We start from the raw sequence: 19,304 nt of genomic DNA, 5'->3' as shown, positions 1-19,304 counted from the left end.
ATTTACTTTTTAACAAGATTCCAGGCATCATCATCACTTCTTCCCTATTTCACTGTGTATTTACAAAATAAAAGTACTTATTAGAAATACATAACTGGCCGGGTGCGGTGGCTCACACCTCTAATCTCAGCATTTCTGGCGGCCAGGGCGAGCGGATAACTTGAGGTCAGGAGTTCGAGACCAGCCTGGCCAACATGGTGAAACCCTGTCTCCACTGAAAATACAAAAATTAGCCGGGAGTGGTGGTGCGCACCGGTAGTCCCAGGTACTCGGGAAGCTGAGGCAGGAGAGTCACTTGAATCCAGGAGGCAGAGGTTGCAGTGAACCGAGATAGCGCCACTGCACTCTGGCCTGAGCAAGAAAGTGAGACTCTGTCTCAAAAAAATTAAAAAATAAAAAATAAATAACTGCAGTGCCATTATTACATCTCCAAAGACTCTGACAGTAATTGTTTTAATAGCATCGTCTATCCAGTCAGTATTCACACTTGCAGTTGTTTCATGTCTTTTTCACAGTTTATTTGCCTCAGGGTCCAGATAAGGTCCGTGAACAGGAATTAGTATATCTCTGATGTCATTCTAATCTGTACATTCCTTCTTTTTGTTTTATGGCCACTTAGTTATTGAAGAACTAAAGTTGTTTTTCTTTTTTCTTTATGGTTTCCTGGGGTTTTATTTTTGTTTTTGTTTTTTTAGCCAGGATCTCACTCTGTCACCCAGGCTAGAGTGCGGTGGCACAATGACAGCTCACTGCACCCTTGAACACCTGGGCTCAAGCAATCCTCTCGAGTAGCTGGCACTATAGGTGCTCACCACCATGCCCTAGGCCTCCTTCTGTTCCCCAGGCTGGTCTTGAACTCAAACTGATCTCAAGCAGCCCTTCTGCCTCAGCCTCCTGAGTTGCTGGGATTACAGGTGTGAGCCATCATGCCTGGCTTCCAAAGGTTTTTTTATAGTGTCTCATACTCTCGGTTTTGCTGATAACTCCCCATGATATACTTCAACATGTTTCTTTATAATCTGTATGTCCTATAAATTGGTAGATTTCAGTATCTGAGAATATTCAAGAAGTAGAATCAGTCAAGCTTAGGGATTGGATATGAGTGTTTACGGGGAAGGAGAAGTCAAGAATTACGCCTAGGTTTCTGTTAGGCAGCTAGAAGGGTAGTGATGCATTTTAGTAATAACGCTAGATAAGGAGGAGGTTTGTGAGAGAAAATAAGAGTCTAGTTTTGAAAAAATGTTAAGTTTAACTTTAAAGATGTTAGGTCTGAGACATCAAAGCAGAAATGCAGCTGGGTGCAGTAGCTCACACCTGTAATCCCAGCACTTTCGGAAGCAAAGGCAGGTGAATCACTTGAACCCAAGAGTTTGAGACCAGTCTCGGCAACATAGGGAGACCCTGTCTCTACAAAAAATACAAAAAAAAAAAAAAAAATTACTCAGGCATGGTGGCATGTGCCTGCCATCCCAGCTACTTGGGAGGCTGAGGTGGATTATCTGACCCTGGAAAGTCAAGACTGCAGTGAGCTGAGATCATGCCACTGCACTCCAGCCTAGGCAACAGAGTGAGACCCTGGCTCAAAAAAATAAACACATAAAGTAGAAATGTGAGGTAGGCTATTAGATTTGGAACTGAGAGGAAAGGTAAAGAATTGGTAATTAAAGGTATTAAAGATTTTTACATCCCCAGTGAGTATACAGTAAGAAGATGAATACCTAGGCTAAAGTTCCAAAGCAGTAGAATAATATTGTTCCAAAAAAGAGGGAATAGTTAACAATTTCCACAATTGCCATGAGGACTAAAAAATCACCTTGGGTTTCACACACACACACACACACACACAAAATTGTTCATTGCTGATCTTGTCAAATGCAATTTCCTTGGGCCTTCTTTCCTACTGTATTATATTGGAGTGAGTTGAAGTTAAATGGAAGATTAAAAAGTAGAAGAGAGCAGCCAGGCGTGATGGCTCACGCCTGTAACCCAGCACTTTGGGAGGCCGAGATGGGTGGATCATGAGGTCAGGAGATCAAGACCATCCTGACCAACATGGTAAAACCCGTCTCTACTAAAAATACAAAAATTAGCTGGACTTGGCGGCGTGTGCCTGTAATCCCAGCTACTCAGGAGGCTGAGGCAGGAGAATCGCTTAAACCCGGGAGGCAGAGGTTGCAGTGAGCGGAGATCCTGCCACTGCACTTCAGCCTGGCGACAGAGCAAGACTCCATCTCAAAACAAAAAGTAGAAGAAAGCAATTTTAGCTAACTGTAAAGATGTCTAGATGTGAACTGCCCAAGAGAGAAAAGATCATTAACTGATACAGACTATAAGTTTGAGAGAAAATTTATTTCAGTTTTTTAAGATAGAAAAGATGAGGATGTTTGAATGCTGATGGAAAGGAGCCAGTAGAGAAGAGTTGAAGATCACTAAGATCAAAGAGAAATGGGGAGAGAAAGGATCCAGAGCACATCTAAAGGGATGGACCTTAGATAGAAGGGGGGGATCTCTGATGTCACAGCAGAAGGTGGAGATGGATATATAAGCAGGTAATTTTAAGGTTCTGGTTAGCAAGAAGTTGAGGAAATTTTGTCTGTTGGCTTCTATTTTTCTATAAAATAGAAGTTATATGCAGTAAGAGAAGAAGAGCCACAGTTTTGTATAATACAAAATGAGGGATATCAGAAATAGCCAAAGAAAGGAGAGCTGACAAGGGAAACAAGAAGATGGCAGTTGTGGCATGGAGGGTCTAGGTGTACTGGTGACCATAAATATGTGTCGGCAGCATCCCACTGAGTTACGTAAGTTTCCCACACGCTCACATTTCTTGAATGCCGCCCGGCACTTCATGTCAGGGTGTAGAGAAAACAGACAGTTGGATTCATCTGTGGTTGCAATGTTTCCAGACAAGTGGGATAGAATAACTGCAGGGCAAAGCTGTTAAAAACTAGGAAGAGAATTATGAACGTGATAACCACAAGAAATCCAACCTGAAATATATAGAAATACGTTGGATTTACTAGTCATTTCAAAGAAGCAATGTCTTACTTGTAGTCAGGAGTTTGAGACCAGCCTGGTCAACATGGTGAAACCCTGTCTCTACTAAAAATACAAAAATTACCCAGGAGTGGTGGCACATGCCTATAATCCCAGCTACTCTGGAGGCTGAGGCAGGAGAGTCACTTGAACCTGGGAGCCAGAGCTGGTAGTGAGCTGAGATCACGCCACTGCACTCCAGCCTGGGCAACAGAGCAAGACTGCATCTCAAAAAAAAAAAAAAAAGCAACATCTTAGAGAAAGTTGAAGACCAGGAAATAAAAGGAGCATGAAGTAAAAAGTTGAGGATATATGCATATTTATAAAGCATTTAATGTGGATTCTACAGGAAGGTTGGATAGGAAAAAGGACAGTGGGAAATAGGGTCTCACACAGTTTGACACTGAGAGTCAGGAATGATACAGCAAGTGCTTCTATCTTTGGACAGTGAGCAAGGCTGATTCAAGGGATGTGCAATCATGACTGACTTAGCAGGTCTTGAGGTTGTGAGAAAGTCCATCACACTCAAGTTTCTTCAGAGTTTAGTTATGAGTTGGGTGGGAAACAATTCTTAGGAAGTTATTAACCATTTCTTGTGGATAGGGAGACTCTAGTCCCTCTGAAAGTCACTCTGAAAGAAGTTGGTCAGGTCTAGCCTTAATAAAACACCCAAGAAAGATTCTCATGGACCAAGTTCTAGGCTCATAGAGAGTACGGGTATGTGTACCCCTTGGTATCTCCTAATAATAAATACATCTAAATTTCTCCTGAGACAGTTGGGGAATGAGGAGTGTCTCAAAATCCAGGAGCTACATAGGAAGATAACTAAGACTGAAGCTTAGGAAATATTTGGTGTCTACACTGAAATGAATGTCAGAAACATGTTTTATTGTGGAAACAAGTTTTCCCTCGTTTCATAGTTAAACCTCCTGTTTTCTTTTGTTTCAAGTAGTACATTAGTTAGCTATTGCTGCATAACAAATTGCCCCCAAAACTTAACAGCATTAGTAGACACTTATTTTTGCTTCTATGGATCACAAATCCTGGTGCAGCTGAGCTGCCTGTCTCTGGTTCAGGGTTTCCCACAAGACTTCAGGGTATTGGCTGGGGCTGCATTCATCTCAGGGCATAACCAGGGGAGGATCTGCTTCTAAGCTCTCTTATGGCTATTGAAGGCCTCAGATCCTCATTGGGTGTCAGCCAGAGAAACACCAGTTCCTTGTTACATGGGCCTCACCACAGGGCAGTTCACAGCATAGTAACTGGCTTCCCTCAGAGGGAACAAGAGAGGTGCCCAAGATGGAAGCCACATCTTTGTAACCTTACCTTGAGAGTGCTTCTCATCACCTCTGTAGCATTTTATTCACTAGAAGCAAGTCAGTAAATCTAGCCAAGACTAAAGGGGAAGGAATTACAAAAGGGCATGAATACCAGGAGGCAAAGATCTGTCTCGGAGGCTACCTACAAACAGTAAAGATATTTAGACATCTTCAAAGAATGTGTGTTTGCTTCAGGGCAAAGACTCATTTCCCTTCTATAGACCAAGAAAAAGGTTCCTTGTCTGAATTTACTTAAAAAGCCCCAACTATCCTCCTTAGCCTGAGTCTCGGTCCCTCAGATCTACCTCTATTAATTACAACCAGAGTGAGCTCCTTATGTTCAGATTTATTTGTAGTTCTCCCTCCCCTTCTTCTCCACACACACACAAACACAAATATACCATGTTCTTTCTGACCCTTGCTTATGCCTCTGCCTCTGCCTGGGCTGCCCTGTGGCTAATCTCCCTCATTCTTATTATTAACTAAATTACTCCTCATGGTTCAAGTCCAAATTCAGATGCCACTTTTTCAGGAAGCAAGACTGAATTGTGTGTCTTCCCGTGTGTTCATACAGTTTCTGTCAAAGCACTTACCCACACGTATTTTCATGTTCAGCTTCTCATCTAGATTCTGTGTGTAATGTGGGTGAGAATGTCTTAGTTATATCCCTGGTGACTAGCATACTACCTGGAAAGTAGCAGGGGCTCGGACAATATTTGTTGCTTGGTTGCATGTGGATTTAAAGACCATTCCAGAAGCAGTCAATAGCTGGTGGCAGTGGAAAGAGATGTAAGATGAGTCTTTCCTTGATGCCCCTTTTCCCTTCCCTAAGGAGGATTAGTAATTAGTTTTGTCCTAGAGGTGTCCCTGAAGGACTAATCAGCATAAAGAGTCCAGACCCACAAAGGAAGTAGAGACTGGAAAGGGGAGCCACTCTGGACTGTGAGCTAGTATTCTCAGTCCAACCCCAGACTTCCCTATGTGAGTATGAATGAAATGAAGAATGGATTTTCTTACTTTTATACGGGGACATATTTTTTAAAACCTCTCAAGTTAGGATTTTTTAAAGATCACTTTTATTGAAGAAAGATTCGTATGTGATAAAATGTATCCATTTTAAGTGTACAGTTGAATGAGTTTTGACAAATGTAGTTTTCTCTTAAAAATGCTGATCTAAAATAGCTAATTATTGTGAATGATGATCTAAAATAGTTTTGTGCACTAGCCAGGAAAACCTCACCTTGGCTTATAACATGACTTATACAGAAGTTCTAAGCAGCTCTCATAAAAAATAACTTTGGAGTATCACCTATTTAAGGACTTTATAACAAATTTATAACAAATTTGAACAAGGAATTTATGAAGAATTCAGAAATCTCTGTATGAGCACTTAATTATTACTTGGTTAAAATCCTGACAAATCACTTAGGAATGCATTGTTAGCAGTTTCCTATGTTGTCTACCAAAGTGGAAATTAACTGGCAAACAGTTTAGGTTGCTAGCTAACAGAGAAGAAAAGTTTCTAATACGTCACCATAGCTAGGCTCATAGGCTCATTCCTGTAGTCCCAGCTACTCTGGAGGCTGAGGTGAGTGGATCACTTGAGCCCAAGAGTTCAAGGCCAGCCTGGGCAACATAGTGAAACCTCATCTCTAAAAAAAAAAAAAAAAAAAAAAAAAAGAGAGAGAGAAAGAAGAAAAAATCACCAAAAGTGAAGTTTATGCACAAAAGGAAATTATAAGGTGTGTTGGTTCCAAAATTCTACCCCTTGTACCCTCTAGAGTAGGAGGTGCCATCTTACGGTCCTCAGAACCTTTTACTCCCATTGTGGTTTTCTCTTTCCCTTCTCCAATTAGCCAGAGCATGTATATCTGAAAGACAATTCGAATGATGTCCTGCATCTTGACATTCTTATGGATTTGACTAATAGCTTCTCATTTATTTATAATTCAACAAATATTTTGTGGATACCTACTAATCCTAAGATCACCCTTGGTACTAAGAATGCAGCAGTGAACAGAATAAAGTTTCTGTCCTCAAATAACTTACATTTTAGCTTTTTGTTTTGCAAGGTTGAGAACTGCAAAAGAGTGCTTGCAAATATTGCTGACACTATTCTTAGAGTCATTTCCTTAATTATTAATGAATGGATTTAGCTATGGGGTCCCAGATATTTATCTGCAACTCCAGCTCCTGTCCAGAGTTGCATCCTATGTTTTCAGATGCCCATTGGGCATTCTTACTGGATGTCAGATTCAAAAGTGAGCTCAGTTCCCAAATGAAAGCCATCATTTATTTCTGAGTTTCTGATATCCATTAATAGCATCATTACTTATCCATTTATCCAAGCTTGGCACCTCCAAGTTATCCTTGACTCCCAGCCTCTCTTTACTCACATCCAGTCAAGTTATTCAAGCCAATTAATTTGACCCCTTGAATATCCTTCAATAGCATCTCCACTTCTCTATTATCACTGCCTTAGTTTGTGCCCTCAGAACCACTCAACTACTGAAAATATCCTCTCCCTCATTTCCTACCTGTGATCTCTCCATGCTGTTTTTAAGACATAATTCTTGATTGTACCATTCTCCTGCCTGAAGTCCAGTGACTCCACAGCTTGACAGCAACGTCTTTGAAATGACACAAGATACTTATTGATTTAACCCAATCTTTATCTCTGACCATACACCTTGTGTTCTATTCACATTACATTGAAACACTCCACACTCTCCATATTTGTACCTTTGCACAGTCTCTTCCATCAGTCTCCTGTCGCAAAATGCCTATCTTAACTATTACAGCCTCTAATAGTCCCTAAGCAGTAATTTCTTTCTTCCTGTTTTCCCTCAGTATTTTGTTCATTCTTCTACTGTGGTGTTTATATTATATTGCACTGCGGTCATTTATTTTTTTCATGTCTTTCTCCAGTAAAAGTTTCAAACAGCCCTTTCTAAACTGTGAGATCTTAGAGAACTTGGACTATAGCAAATTCATACTTAGTTTTCTGGCAATTTGGAGCAATTCAGAATTTGAACACTTCTTCATTGCTTTTCATCAGTGAACTTATCTGAATGTGGTTTTATTTATTTTGATCTATGAAAAATTACTACCCTAGAATTTCTTCAGTCTTTGGTTAAGTCCATACTGCAGTTTAATGCTCATATGCAAGAAACCCTCTTTTCTTTAGTTTTTCTCTCAAATATACTTAGTAAGCTTATAGGTAAAAAATGGTTTGAACAGTTATAATGGTCATACTTTTTATGATGTATTTATATCTTTATCATAAAGACACTTCATTTGGAGTACCTTAACATGAAGTTATCTGTATTTACCTATAGTCTAAATTATACTGTCTATAATTTGCTTAATTTTTAGGGTTCAGCTACACGAATGGACCACGAAACAGCCAGTGTTTTGAGTTCTAGTAGCACACACTCTGCACCTCGAAGGCTGACAAGTCATCTGGGAACCAAGGTAACAGAAGATTGCAAACCCTGGTCACTAATGCCATGAATACTTTGCTAAGATATTCTTGGCCAGGCGCAGTGGCTCACACCTGTAATCCCAGCATTTTGGGAGGCCAAGGCAGGTGGATCACTTGAGGCCAGGAGTTCAAGACCAGCCTGGGCAACATATCAAAACCCCATCTCTACTAAAAATACAAAAATTAGCTGGCGTGGTGGCACACACCTGTGGTCCCAGCTACTTAGGAGGCTGAGGCATGAGAATAGTTTGAACCCAGGAGGCAGAGGTTACAGTGAGCTGAGATTACACCACTTTCTAGTGGAGAATTCTGATTCACAGTCTCTTAAAGAAATGATATCTTTTTATACAAAGAAGCATAAACAAAGGAAAAATCAGGATTATAAAAAGTGCCAGATTACCTAATTTTTAATTATTTTTCAGTCTTTCCATCCACTTATCTGCAAGAATACTGAGTTCCAGCCAAACTGGCTCACTTCCTTCTTCCTGAACACTCCCTGTGACTTTCCACCTCCCTTCCTTGCCTGCACTGGTGGGGACCACCATAAATGTCTGTCAGAATCCTAGCCAGCCTTCAAAACTCTTCTTGGGCTTTGCTTTTTTACAAAACATTTTCTGATTCCCAAGGTCCTCTTACCTCCCCATGTGATCCATCTACCAAATTGTTGAATCACTAACAATTTGCATGAACCTGCCTTTTGGAAATAAAGAAATGTTTTTTTACTTGCCTTTTGCTGTGTCTAACACGGTGCCTGCACGTGAGTAAATATGTATGGAGGTGAATGGAAAAGTTGTTGAAGATGAGTGTTATTTCATGCTGATAAGTGAGTTTTCTTAGAGTATCTTTCTTAGATGCTAGCAAATATTTTAGGATTTGGGAATAGTGTTTGAAAAGAAAATATTTACTTTAGACCAGATGTGGTGGCTCACGCCTGTAATCCCAGAAATGTGGAAGGCCGAAGTGGGTGGATCATGTGAGGCCAGGAGTTCAAAACCAGCCTGACCAACGTGGTGAAACTCCGTCTCTACTAAAAATACACAGTTAGCTGGGCGTAGTGGCACATGGCTGTAATCCCAGTTACTCGAGAGGCTGAGGCAGGAGAATTGCTTGAACCTGGGAGGCAGAGGTTGCAATGAGCCGAGATTGTACCATTGCACTCCAGCCTGGGGAACAAGAGCAAAACTCCATTTCAAAAAAAAAAAAAAGGAAAATATAGTTACTTTATTATTTTAAAGTCAGAGATTTTATTTTATTTTATTTTATTTTTTGAAACAGAGTCTTGCTCTGTTGCCCAGGCTGGAGTACAGTGGCACGATCTTGGCTCACTGCAACCTCCGCCTCCTGGGTTCAGGCGATTCTGCTGCCTCCGCCTCTTGAGTAGCTGGGATTACAGGTGCATGCCACCACACCTGCCTAATTTTTTTGTATTTTTAGTAGAGATGAGGTTTCGCCATGTTGGCCAGGCTAGTCTCGAACACCTGACCTCAGGTGATGCACCCATCTCCGCCTCCCAAAGTGCTGGGATTACAGGTGTGAGCGACTGCACCTGGCCCGTCAGAGATTTTTAAATTAACTAAGATGAAATGAAATTCTAATATTAACTAAACAATATATTTTTGGTTAACTCGAATTCCATTAATTGTTTTCACAGCATACTCTATATACTCTTTCTTTACTGTAAATAATATAATAGCTCTTGGGAAATGTATTACTGAAATAACTAATGTTGATTTAAGTAATGATTTTTAGAGTAATCAATGATATTCTCACTATGAGGCTTAATCCTGTTTATACTTCTTGGAACCTCTTATATGCCAGTAACTGTGCCAGGAGTTGTGTGTACATTATCTCTGGTCCCCTCTAAAATTCTGTGAAGTATTCATATTTCTCTAAATGAGAAAACAAGCAAAAAAAGTTTTAGGCATGGAAATTTAATTCCAGATCTGTCTAACCTCAACATGTAGTTTTTACTGTAAAGAAAATCTTGAATATTCAAGAGCACTATTGTATGAAAACTGGCAATTAGAATACTGTTTCTTTTTGAAGTCATTTATGCATGATAATATTAAGACCCTAGTATGTATTTTGAATGCCAACTACTGTCCTATACATGTATTATTTTATTTCATGTTAATGGAGAAAACATTGTTAGGTAGGTAAATTTCTCCATTTTGCAGCTCAGAAAACTGAGGCTCAGAGAAATCAAATAGCTTGACAATAATAGCACCACAGCTTGCTCCTAAGAGGTGGAGCCAAAATTTGAGCCTAGCTCCGATGAAAACCCATTTATCCACAGTCCTATACTGCCTTCCTAAAATTTTCATATCTAAAGGTATGTGTGTATTTACACATTTAAAGCAGCATTTCTAAACCTCAGCACTATTGGCTGGATAATTCTTTGTTGCATTGTAGAATGTATAGTAACATCCCTGGTGCCTACCCACTAGGTTCCCCTAAAATACCTGTCCTGCAATTGTGACAACCAAAAATGTCTCCAAGATGTTGTCAAATATGTCCTGATGGGGGCAAAATTGCCCCGAATTGAGAACCACTGAGTTATGGAGATGATGCATTCTTTCTATAATAGCCTCTTCTTTTATGTAATACCCTGTAGCTTTAAAATGAGTGGACCATGGTCCAGGATAGCTGGGTGCCATTTTCCTGTTTCTAATCTGCTTCTAAGTAAATACTTAGAATTTATTGTCAGAGAGTAATTAGTACTTACTAGTTGCTTTTTAAAAAACTAACTACAAATCCTGGCTCTCACGCTGTATGATCATGGCATTTTCCTTTTTATGACAAAACATTTTTAAATTTATAATCATATAATTTTAACAATATTATCATCTGATGAGAATTAATGATTGCTGAGAATTAGTACTTACAATTGTTGCAGAAATGTTTTCTATTTGTTGCTTATGGGTATAGAAAGAAATAAGATAAAATTTTAAATTCTGTAGAGAATTTAGCTAAACTACATTCTCTATGTGTGTGAAATCAGTTGTTTTTCCCTGATTATAGTCAGTGGATTAGCACCAACTGATCTAGGCAAACAGCACTAACAGTTAGTGAGTATGCAAAAACCTACTTTTTCTTTTAATACTGTATTTTACCACTCATTTACTCACATAAACAAATTGGTGATGATACATAGATTTTGAAATAACACTGATTACTTCATCCTGGAAAGGTTTTCGGGTTTTTTTTTGGGGGGGGGGTTGTTTTGTTTTTTTAGAGTTATAGTAAATATCCCATTCATCACTTAATTGGTTTTTGGCTTTTGGATATTAAAGTCATAATTTTGTTTCTAAACTCATTTGGCCCACAGGTGGAAATGGTGTATTCATTGTTGTCAATGCTTGGTACTCATGATAAGGATGATATGTCGCGAACTTTGCTAGCTATGTCTAGCTCCCAAGACAGCTGTATATCCATGCGACAGTCTGGATGTCTTCCTCTCCTCATCCAGCTTTTACATGGCAATGACAAAGACTCTGTATTGTTGGGAAATTCCCGGGGCAGTAAAGAGGCTCGGGCCAGGGCCAGTGCAGCACTCCACAACATCATTCACTCACAGCCTGATGACAAGAGAGGCAGGCGTGAAATCCGAGTCCTTCATCTTTTGGAACAGATACGCGCTTACTGTGAAACGTGTTGGGAGTGGCAGGAAGCTCATGAACAAGGCATGGACCAGGACAAAAATCCAAGTATGTTCTCTTTGTTGTACATCATAGTGCATGTTTCAAAGCATATGTGAAATTTTTAAATAGAAAACATTTTTAATTAATATGCTGTCTTTATGACTAAGAGGAGGAAATTCACATCAGCCATTTGTGCTACTATCATGTTTAAAAGATTAAGTCTATATTTCCCTAGAAAAATTTAGCAAAGGAAATGTTATGTGCACTACTATAAGAACAGTAAGTCAAGAGAAATTTATACTATCAGCATAGTAGGGCCTTAGTAGAGCTAGAAAGAACTTGAGCAATTATGTTGCCCATCTTTCACTTCATAGCTGAAGCTCATTTCATAGATGAAAGTGACTTTACGTAAGTTCCTTCAGCCATTAGTGTCCAAATCATAATATTTTACATTTGCATATCATTATTTTCAGGGGACACAGAGCATTGTTACATCTGTTATATTATTTGCTCCTCACAACAACCTAGTGAAGTAGGAAGGGAAGGTATTATCTCCATTTTACAGATGAAAAAACTGAGGCTCAGAAGAACTAAAGGACTTAACCATGGCCCTCACACCTAGTAAGTGGTAGACCCAGGAACAGAGCCCAGATCTCCTGACTCTCAGCTCAGTGTTCTTCCTACTGTACCATCCAGCTGTAGACAGTGGGCCCCAGTTGCTGGGAGTGATAATCCACCCAGCTCTTCACTCAGGAAGGGACCCTTAGACACCAGCCCCGCTCCCTCAGGAGCAGCATGGGAGTTAGGACCTGTAGGGATATAACTTACTTCATTCCTGTAGCCAACAACCAAAAGCAGTAAGTATGTAAGGTAAGACCTTCCTTTCACCTGATAAGAACTGACACACACACACACATGTGCACTACAAGTAGATGATTCTACTGTATCAGCCTATTGATGTGAAGAGGAGATGATGCAAACATGACTTATGAAGCTGTAGCAGATTTTTTTAAGCTTAGGTATGAAGTTGAATTTATTTGAAATCTAAAAATGTTCAAGAATAAGAAAGGCCAGGTGTGGTGGTTCATGCCTGTAATCCTAGCACTTTGGGAGGCTGAGACAGGAGGATTGCTTGAGCCCAGGAGTTTAAGACCAGCTGGGCAGCATAGTGAGACACTGTCTCATTTTTAAAAAATTTAAAAAGAATAAGAAAAAAGGGATTGCCTTTCGTATCTATTTGTCCTAGGGTGAGAGAACTAGTAAGATTTTTACTGGGAGAACATTGCCTTCCTGGATTGTTTTCTTTGGCTATCCACAATTATGTAATGACCCACATTTTGTACTCTTGATATTTGTTCTCAAAAAATTAAATAGAATAAAATAATATTTTCTTTTGAGATGTTTTTTAAGAAATTATGTCAAATGAGTTTTGAAACCTTGTGCATAGTATGGAATGTGGAGGTACATTTTCTTGGACACCCTTTTTAGAAATTTCTGTTTACTCTCTAGTATATCTGTCTAACTTTTTGTATTAGAGATCACATTTGTACACAGCCATATGCTTTTTTTTCTGTTTGTATTGAGATACGGTCTCACACAAGCGCCCAGACTATAATGCAGTGGTGCAATCACAGTTCACTGCAGCCTCAACCTCCCAGACTCAAGCACTCCTCCCATCTCAGCCTCCTGAGAGTATCTGGGACTAATGCGCCACCACAACTAATTTTTTTTTTTTTTTTTTTTTTTTTTTAAAGAGATGGGGTTTTGCCATGTTTCCCAGGCTGTTCTTGAACTCCTTGAACTCAAGGATCTGCCCACTTCAGTGTTCCAAAGTGCTGGGATTCCTGGTGTGAGCCACCGCACCCAGCACCATGTGCTTTTAACCCACACTCATGATAGTAGTTTAAATAGAAATTATAAACAGTGGCTCGTACCTGTAATTCCAGCACTTTGGGAGGCCCGGGCAGGAGCGGCACTTAAGGCCAGGAGTTTGAGACTACCCTAGGCAACATAGCAAGACTCTTATCTCTACAAAAAATTTTTTAAATTAGCTAGGGGCTGTGGGGTATGCCTGTAGTCCTGGCTGCTCTGGAGGCTGAGGCAGGAAGGTCACTTGAGCCCAGGAATACAAGGCTGCAGTGAAAGCTGTGATTATTCCACTCGAGCCTGGGCAACAGAGCAAGACCCTGTCTTGTTTTTTGTTTGTTTTTTTTTTTTTTTTTTAGAAAAATTATAAACAAAATTAAATCATTTTATACTAAAATGTTTTTATTATTTTGTATACTCAACATAATTTTAAATTATTAGCTATGTGAGTAATAGCATAAACCTCTAAGACTTATTCCAAGAGACTTAGTCAAGGGCAGATGAGTGGTAAACATTTTTATGGAAACAAAGCCTTTTGTTCTACATTTGTAGTATTTATTCGTCCTTTCAGCAAATATTTGTTGATCCAGTAAAATTCCATGGATTAGGGGTATACTAGTGATCCCTGCATATTTTTAAAGTACAATAAACATCATTGCTCTTTAAATAACAAAGCATTATGGTTTATGTTGATTTTATTTTCAGTGCCAGCTCCTGTTGAACATCAGATCTGTCCTGCTGTGTGTGTTCTAATGAAACTTTCATTTGATGAAGAGCATAGACATGCAATGAATGAACTAGGTAAGACAAAAATGCTTTTTAATGCCATAGACAATTACTGGTGGATTTTTAAATCATGGTAGAAATTCAGTATAGTAAATAAAGATTTTTAGTCATTGATGAATTATGATATAAGGCCACCAACTTCTGCTATCAGCTGCTTCCTCTGTGTAGCAAAAAAATGTACCCTGGTTTCCAGCAGAGAAAGGATCCTGAATCACAGAAACTGCTACCCTGTCATAAACTAACTTTTTCGAAATCGAAGCCAGAGATTGAAAAAAAATGACAAAATGGGTCACTCTTTGTCCCTTTTGCCAGAGTAGACTTTGTGTGTGCCAGCTGATGAGGATGCTAATTTGAATTATTTTGAAATGTGGAGCTACCGTATTGTGATTGAACTCAGTCACTTTTGATGAGCATCAGAAGGAATTATTATTAAGATTTTCATTTATCTTCATGGTTATCGGTACTTTACAGGATTTTCATCATAAGCAGCCTGGTATCTTTGAAATTGGTTAATATAGAAAAGTATTATGCTTTAAGTCAGAAACATTTCATTAACTTTGGAATGATTACTCCTTTAGGTATGTATTTTCACACACTAAACCTTATATAACCAGCAGTGCACTCCATTTTTTATATAACGGGTTTTCTTTGATTTCTAGGTTCATTTTGTACATGTGGTATTTATAAATTGCATCATGCTGAACCATCTCATGTGAACTGGATCTCTCTAGTCATGCCACAAGCAGGAACCATACACTTAATTCCCATTTTAGTGTAATTGTGCCCTTGCATTTTGTGCCGTTTATGTTACATTATGTTCCAACTCCCACTTGATATTCCTACCCCCTCATCGTTTCATTCGTCATTTATCTTAAAAGTGATGAAGTCATGAGACTCTTACACAGAGAACCTGAACAGCCAAAAGTATTGTCCTTCAGAGTCATCACTTTGGGAGGCTCTGCACCTTAAGATTTCAGGCCTGCCCTCTGGCCATGCTTTCCTTCCTAGTGGCCTAGCAATTGGCCTCCCTGATTCTCTTTCCTCTCCCTGGTCTCCTGTGGAATCTCAGTTAATCTTATGAATTCTCCCCTCCTTAGTACAATCTCAGCATTTGTGAACATTTTAAATTTTTTAAAATGCTAATCATAACAGGAAGGGGATAAAAAATAATGAGTAAACAGGAAAACATCTAATTTTAAGATACCTCAAAAGTTATTCTGTAAATGTTCCTGTGTTCCAGTGGACTGTAGACTAGGACTGAGACATTAATTATATGGATTTCAAAATAAAACCTAGACTCAGTATTTGTTCCTCTTCCTTCCTCAGGTAGGAAGGCTACCCGGGGCATTTCATCACAGGAGCTAGGGCAGGGGCTTTCAGGTGAGGAGCAGGATGGGGCCTCTGGGGGTGTGACTGCTGGGGACGTAGCCACAGGGGATTACCTTATTCTCACTCCTCACCTCCAGATTTGCACTGGGGCAGAAGGAGGATTAGGGTTTGTGGATTGCAGGGAGATAATAGTATAAGACAGCACAAGGTTTTGGCATTAAGGGATAAGGAAAAAAGAAATCCCAAATAGGTGAAGGGGAATTCCTTAGTTCAGTCAGCTGGGATGGTCGTTTGTACATATATGAAGATTCTACAACTATCAGTCATTTACGTTTGCACTTACTAGTATTAGAAGTTTTAGACTATAATTTCCATGATGTACGTTTATTGATTCTCAAATCTACCCCAGAAACTGTGCTAGGCACTAGATTTTTGTAATGATTAAGACCTGGTCCTGGCTTTCAAGGAACTCACGGTTTTTTGCATTAGTGTTTCACAAAATAATCTAAATCATAATGATCACCCAGAGGCACTCATCAAACTGCAGATTTTCTGGCCTTGTAGCAAATAGAATCTCCAGGGGGAAGGGCCTAGAAATCAATGTGATAAGTGGCCTGGCTGATTCTTACGTTCAGGAAATTTTGTGAAACACCAATAGAATATTCTTGTTGAGCCTGTGATATTTATTTTAGAACAAGGCATTTCATGCTAGTGGTGACTATCTAAACCACATAAAACAAAAGTAATATACTTTTCAAAATTACCAGTCTTTCTTTTGTTCATAAGAGTCTAAATTAAGGATTCTGTTGAATGTCACCTGAGTCTGTTGGTGCTCTACTATCGGTAGTTTTACCCTATTGGGCAATACTTTGGTCTGTTTAGACCACTGTTTTCTAACAGGCACCAAGAAAATTGTGGAAGGACATGTTCATCTTCTTTGCGTTACCATGAAACATCCTGATTTTTCTTAGAGCAACCACTTTTTAATTGTATCAATCCAGTCATGAATTTGCATATTTTAGCAAATCCATTTATAGTTTTAGCCTATGAATTCTATTCTGTGCCTCAGAATTCTCTGAAATCTTTTCATTTGCATGAAATCAAAAAGCACTTCCTCTTTTATCTGATAGTCTAAATTTTTTTGAATATTCTTTTTTTATTAGCCATGTTCTTCCTGAATCTCTTGATATCTGCCACATTCTTATTTAATCTTTATTTTCAGTATCAAGTCCTAAGATTTTTAGTTTTTCCATACAAGAGTACTCAACTCTTTGATCATGTCGTGCCTTCTTGGCATCTTCTTTAGGTGCACTTTATCTTTCTTAAGAAGGTATCCCAGTTATTGTCACACCAGGCAAGATTTTATACAGACAAAAGGCATAGTTTGTTTTGTTGTGGTATTGATCCTCTGCTTTAAAATACTCGACATCTTGGCGATCTCATTAGTATACCAGGCCACAGTCTTAAGGTCTTCCATGTCAATTTCATGGGTCAAAATTCTCAGTTCTTTTATAGGCTCCTTTTCTTTCACCCAAGTGTAAAATGGTGGAATTCCTTGAAGCTCTGCCCTAGGCTCTGTTCCTGTCTCTCTGTGCTTCTGTTATCATTTTCAAATTTACAGCTCAATCTGAGGTCTCTCCCTGAGTTTTAGACACATTATTGGACTGATTATGTGACATCTTCCTTTAGGTGGTATTTTAGACACTTCTTACTCAACTGTCAGAAACTGAATTTGTAATCTTTTGCATCCCTGCATCTCATCTTTTCCCAGTTTCCTTTTCTCAGAATTCCAACCCAGTTGCTCAAACCAAAATCTTGGAAGGCATTCACGATGCCATCCTTATCCCCTGCAAATAGCAACTGACTGCTTTAATTCTGCTACTTAAAAATATCTTAAGTCATCACTCTTCTCTTCATCCCCAGTCCAAGCCACCATCATCTCTCCTGTTCTGCAATACTTTGTCTTACTTCTCTTCCCATTTCCACTGACAGTCCATTTCATTCACTGAAACCATAGTAATCTGTTTAGAATGTGCATCTAATTATTCCTTTTTCTGCGTAAAATCTTTAATATGGCACATAAAGTCTTATGTGATCTAGCATCTACCCATGTTTATAGCCTCATTTTGTGGCCCTCTCCTTGCTGTTAAATATTTCAGGCCCAGGGGCCCTTTTGCATGCTGTTTCCTTTGCCTAGAATGTGTCTTTCTTCTTCCTTCCCCACCCTTGTTACATACGCATTCATCTGGCTGGACCTGGTGGCTCATGCCTGTAATCCCAGCACTCTGGGAGACCAAGGCAGGAGAATCACTTGAACCTAGGAGTTCGCAACCAGCTTGGGCAACATAGTGGTACCCTGTCTCTACCAAAATAAAAAATTTAAAAAAGATACACATTCATCCTTTACGTTTCAACTTAACCATTAAAGCATTATTTCCTCAGCGTTTTTCTTAGGAACCTAATCCCAGGTCTAGGTTAAGTCCACCTATTATATCACCCTGTGCTTCTACATAGTTCATCTGTCTTTGCTCCAATCTGTACGCTCTTCATAAAGACAATGACTGATTTTTGTTCACGGTCTATGTATTTTGCCACTGTTGCAGGTGAATGGAGGAAAGTTTCCTAAATATGATTTGGATTTTCTTTAACCAAATTAATTTTCACTTACCTACTTTCAAACATGTCTGTCATTCCTGCTAGTCATAGAGTTTTACATAAATATTCCTACATTTAAATCCCTTGGCTTGGAGTTCTTGAGCCAAGACAGAACTTTGTTTTACAAACTTGCAAGATTCTTCTGCATATTGAACTTTCCAGACCACTTATAAAAATATTAATGTACTGGCTCTCCTTCAGATTAATGACCTATTTAGACTTCTAGTGTCCAAGAATTGCCTGTTCATATTCATCTTTTTCTTTCTGAGTCCCATGATGATTATTTGATGAATTATATTTTGTATAGCCTCCACATGCATTTTTCTCTTTTGTTCACTTCCTTACCATTTTGCTTCACTTTTTTTTAAACTGCTTCCTTTGTGTCTTTCCCATTCCTTTCCCTTTGTTTTCTCTTTGACTTCCTAGTATTGGCCATTGTGGGCATTGTTGAGCATTTTCAGTGGAAAGAATCAGGAAAGCAAGTGCTAAATCATAGTATAGTTAATATTTGATACCATTGGCCGGGCGCGGTGGCTCAAGCCTGTAATCCCAGCACTTTGGGAGGCCGAGATAGGCGGATCACGAGGTCAGGAGATCGAGACCATCCTGGCAAACACGGTGAAACCCCGTCTCTACTAAAAAAATACAAAAAACTAGCCGGGCGAGGTGGCGGGCGCCTGTAGTCCCAGCTACTCGGGAGGCTGAGGCAGGAGAATGGCGTAAACCCGGGAGGCGGAGCTTGCAGTGAGCTGAGATCCGGCCACTGCACTCCAGCCTGGGCGACAGAGCAAGACTCCGTCTCAAAAAAAAAAAAAAAAAATATTTGATACCATCAAAGAGAAGTAAGAAATGTTTTTAAAAACACAAATTAGTAGTTTTATATAACTTAATAATATATTGAACAGATAATTTTTGTAAAAAAAAAAATTTTAGTTTTTCTTCATGCACAGTTTCATTTAAAGGCATCAGTATTCCTAAGGGTAATTATTTGCCAAAAAAAAAAAAAATTAAAGTAGTTAGGCCACAGTGTGTGACAATAAAGAGTGTTTATAAAGCCCTAATAATAATAAGAAGTTACCTTTTTCTGCTTATGTTCAGGGAGAACTAGTGTTAGAAAACAGCCTTCTTCACTGTTGGCAAGGTGCAGTGTATATGCAGTAAATAGAAAATAATTATTATTTCACTCAG

The 19,304-nt window shown here is 39.1% G+C and overlaps 1 protein-coding gene across 10 annotated transcripts in view; it reads left to right on the top strand.

The window, feature by feature from the left end:
* Positions 1-19,304, top strand: part of APC (APC regulator of WNT signaling pathway) — a 150,173-nt gene that overhangs the window by 108,301 nt on the left and 22,568 nt on the right. For 3 of the 10 annotated variants that reach the window (XM_033178916.1, XM_033178917.1, XM_033178918.1), the window contains 4 exons: positions 7,731-7,829; positions 11,168-11,546; positions 14,052-14,147; positions 15,459-15,512. In XM_033178916.1, the coding sequence (XP_033034807.1) occupies positions 7,731-7,829; positions 11,168-11,546; positions 14,052-14,147; positions 15,459-15,512 (628 nt within the window). The remainder of the gene's footprint in view (positions 1-7,730; positions 7,830-11,167; positions 11,547-14,051; positions 14,148-15,458; positions 15,513-19,304) is intronic. The other 7 variants (XM_033178919.1, XM_033178920.1, XM_033178921.1 and 4 more) reach the window with 3 other exon arrangements.

This window comes from Trachypithecus francoisi, unplaced genomic scaffold, assembly GCF_009764315.1.
Source record: "Trachypithecus francoisi isolate TF-2019V2 unplaced genomic scaffold, Tfra_2.0 Lachesis_group2, whole genome shotgun sequence".
Classification (NCBI taxonomy): Eukaryota; Metazoa; Chordata; class Mammalia; order Primates; family Cercopithecidae; genus Trachypithecus; species Trachypithecus francoisi.
Note: the sequence above shows the minus strand (reverse complement) of the source record. Positions and strands in the feature narration are given on the sequence as shown.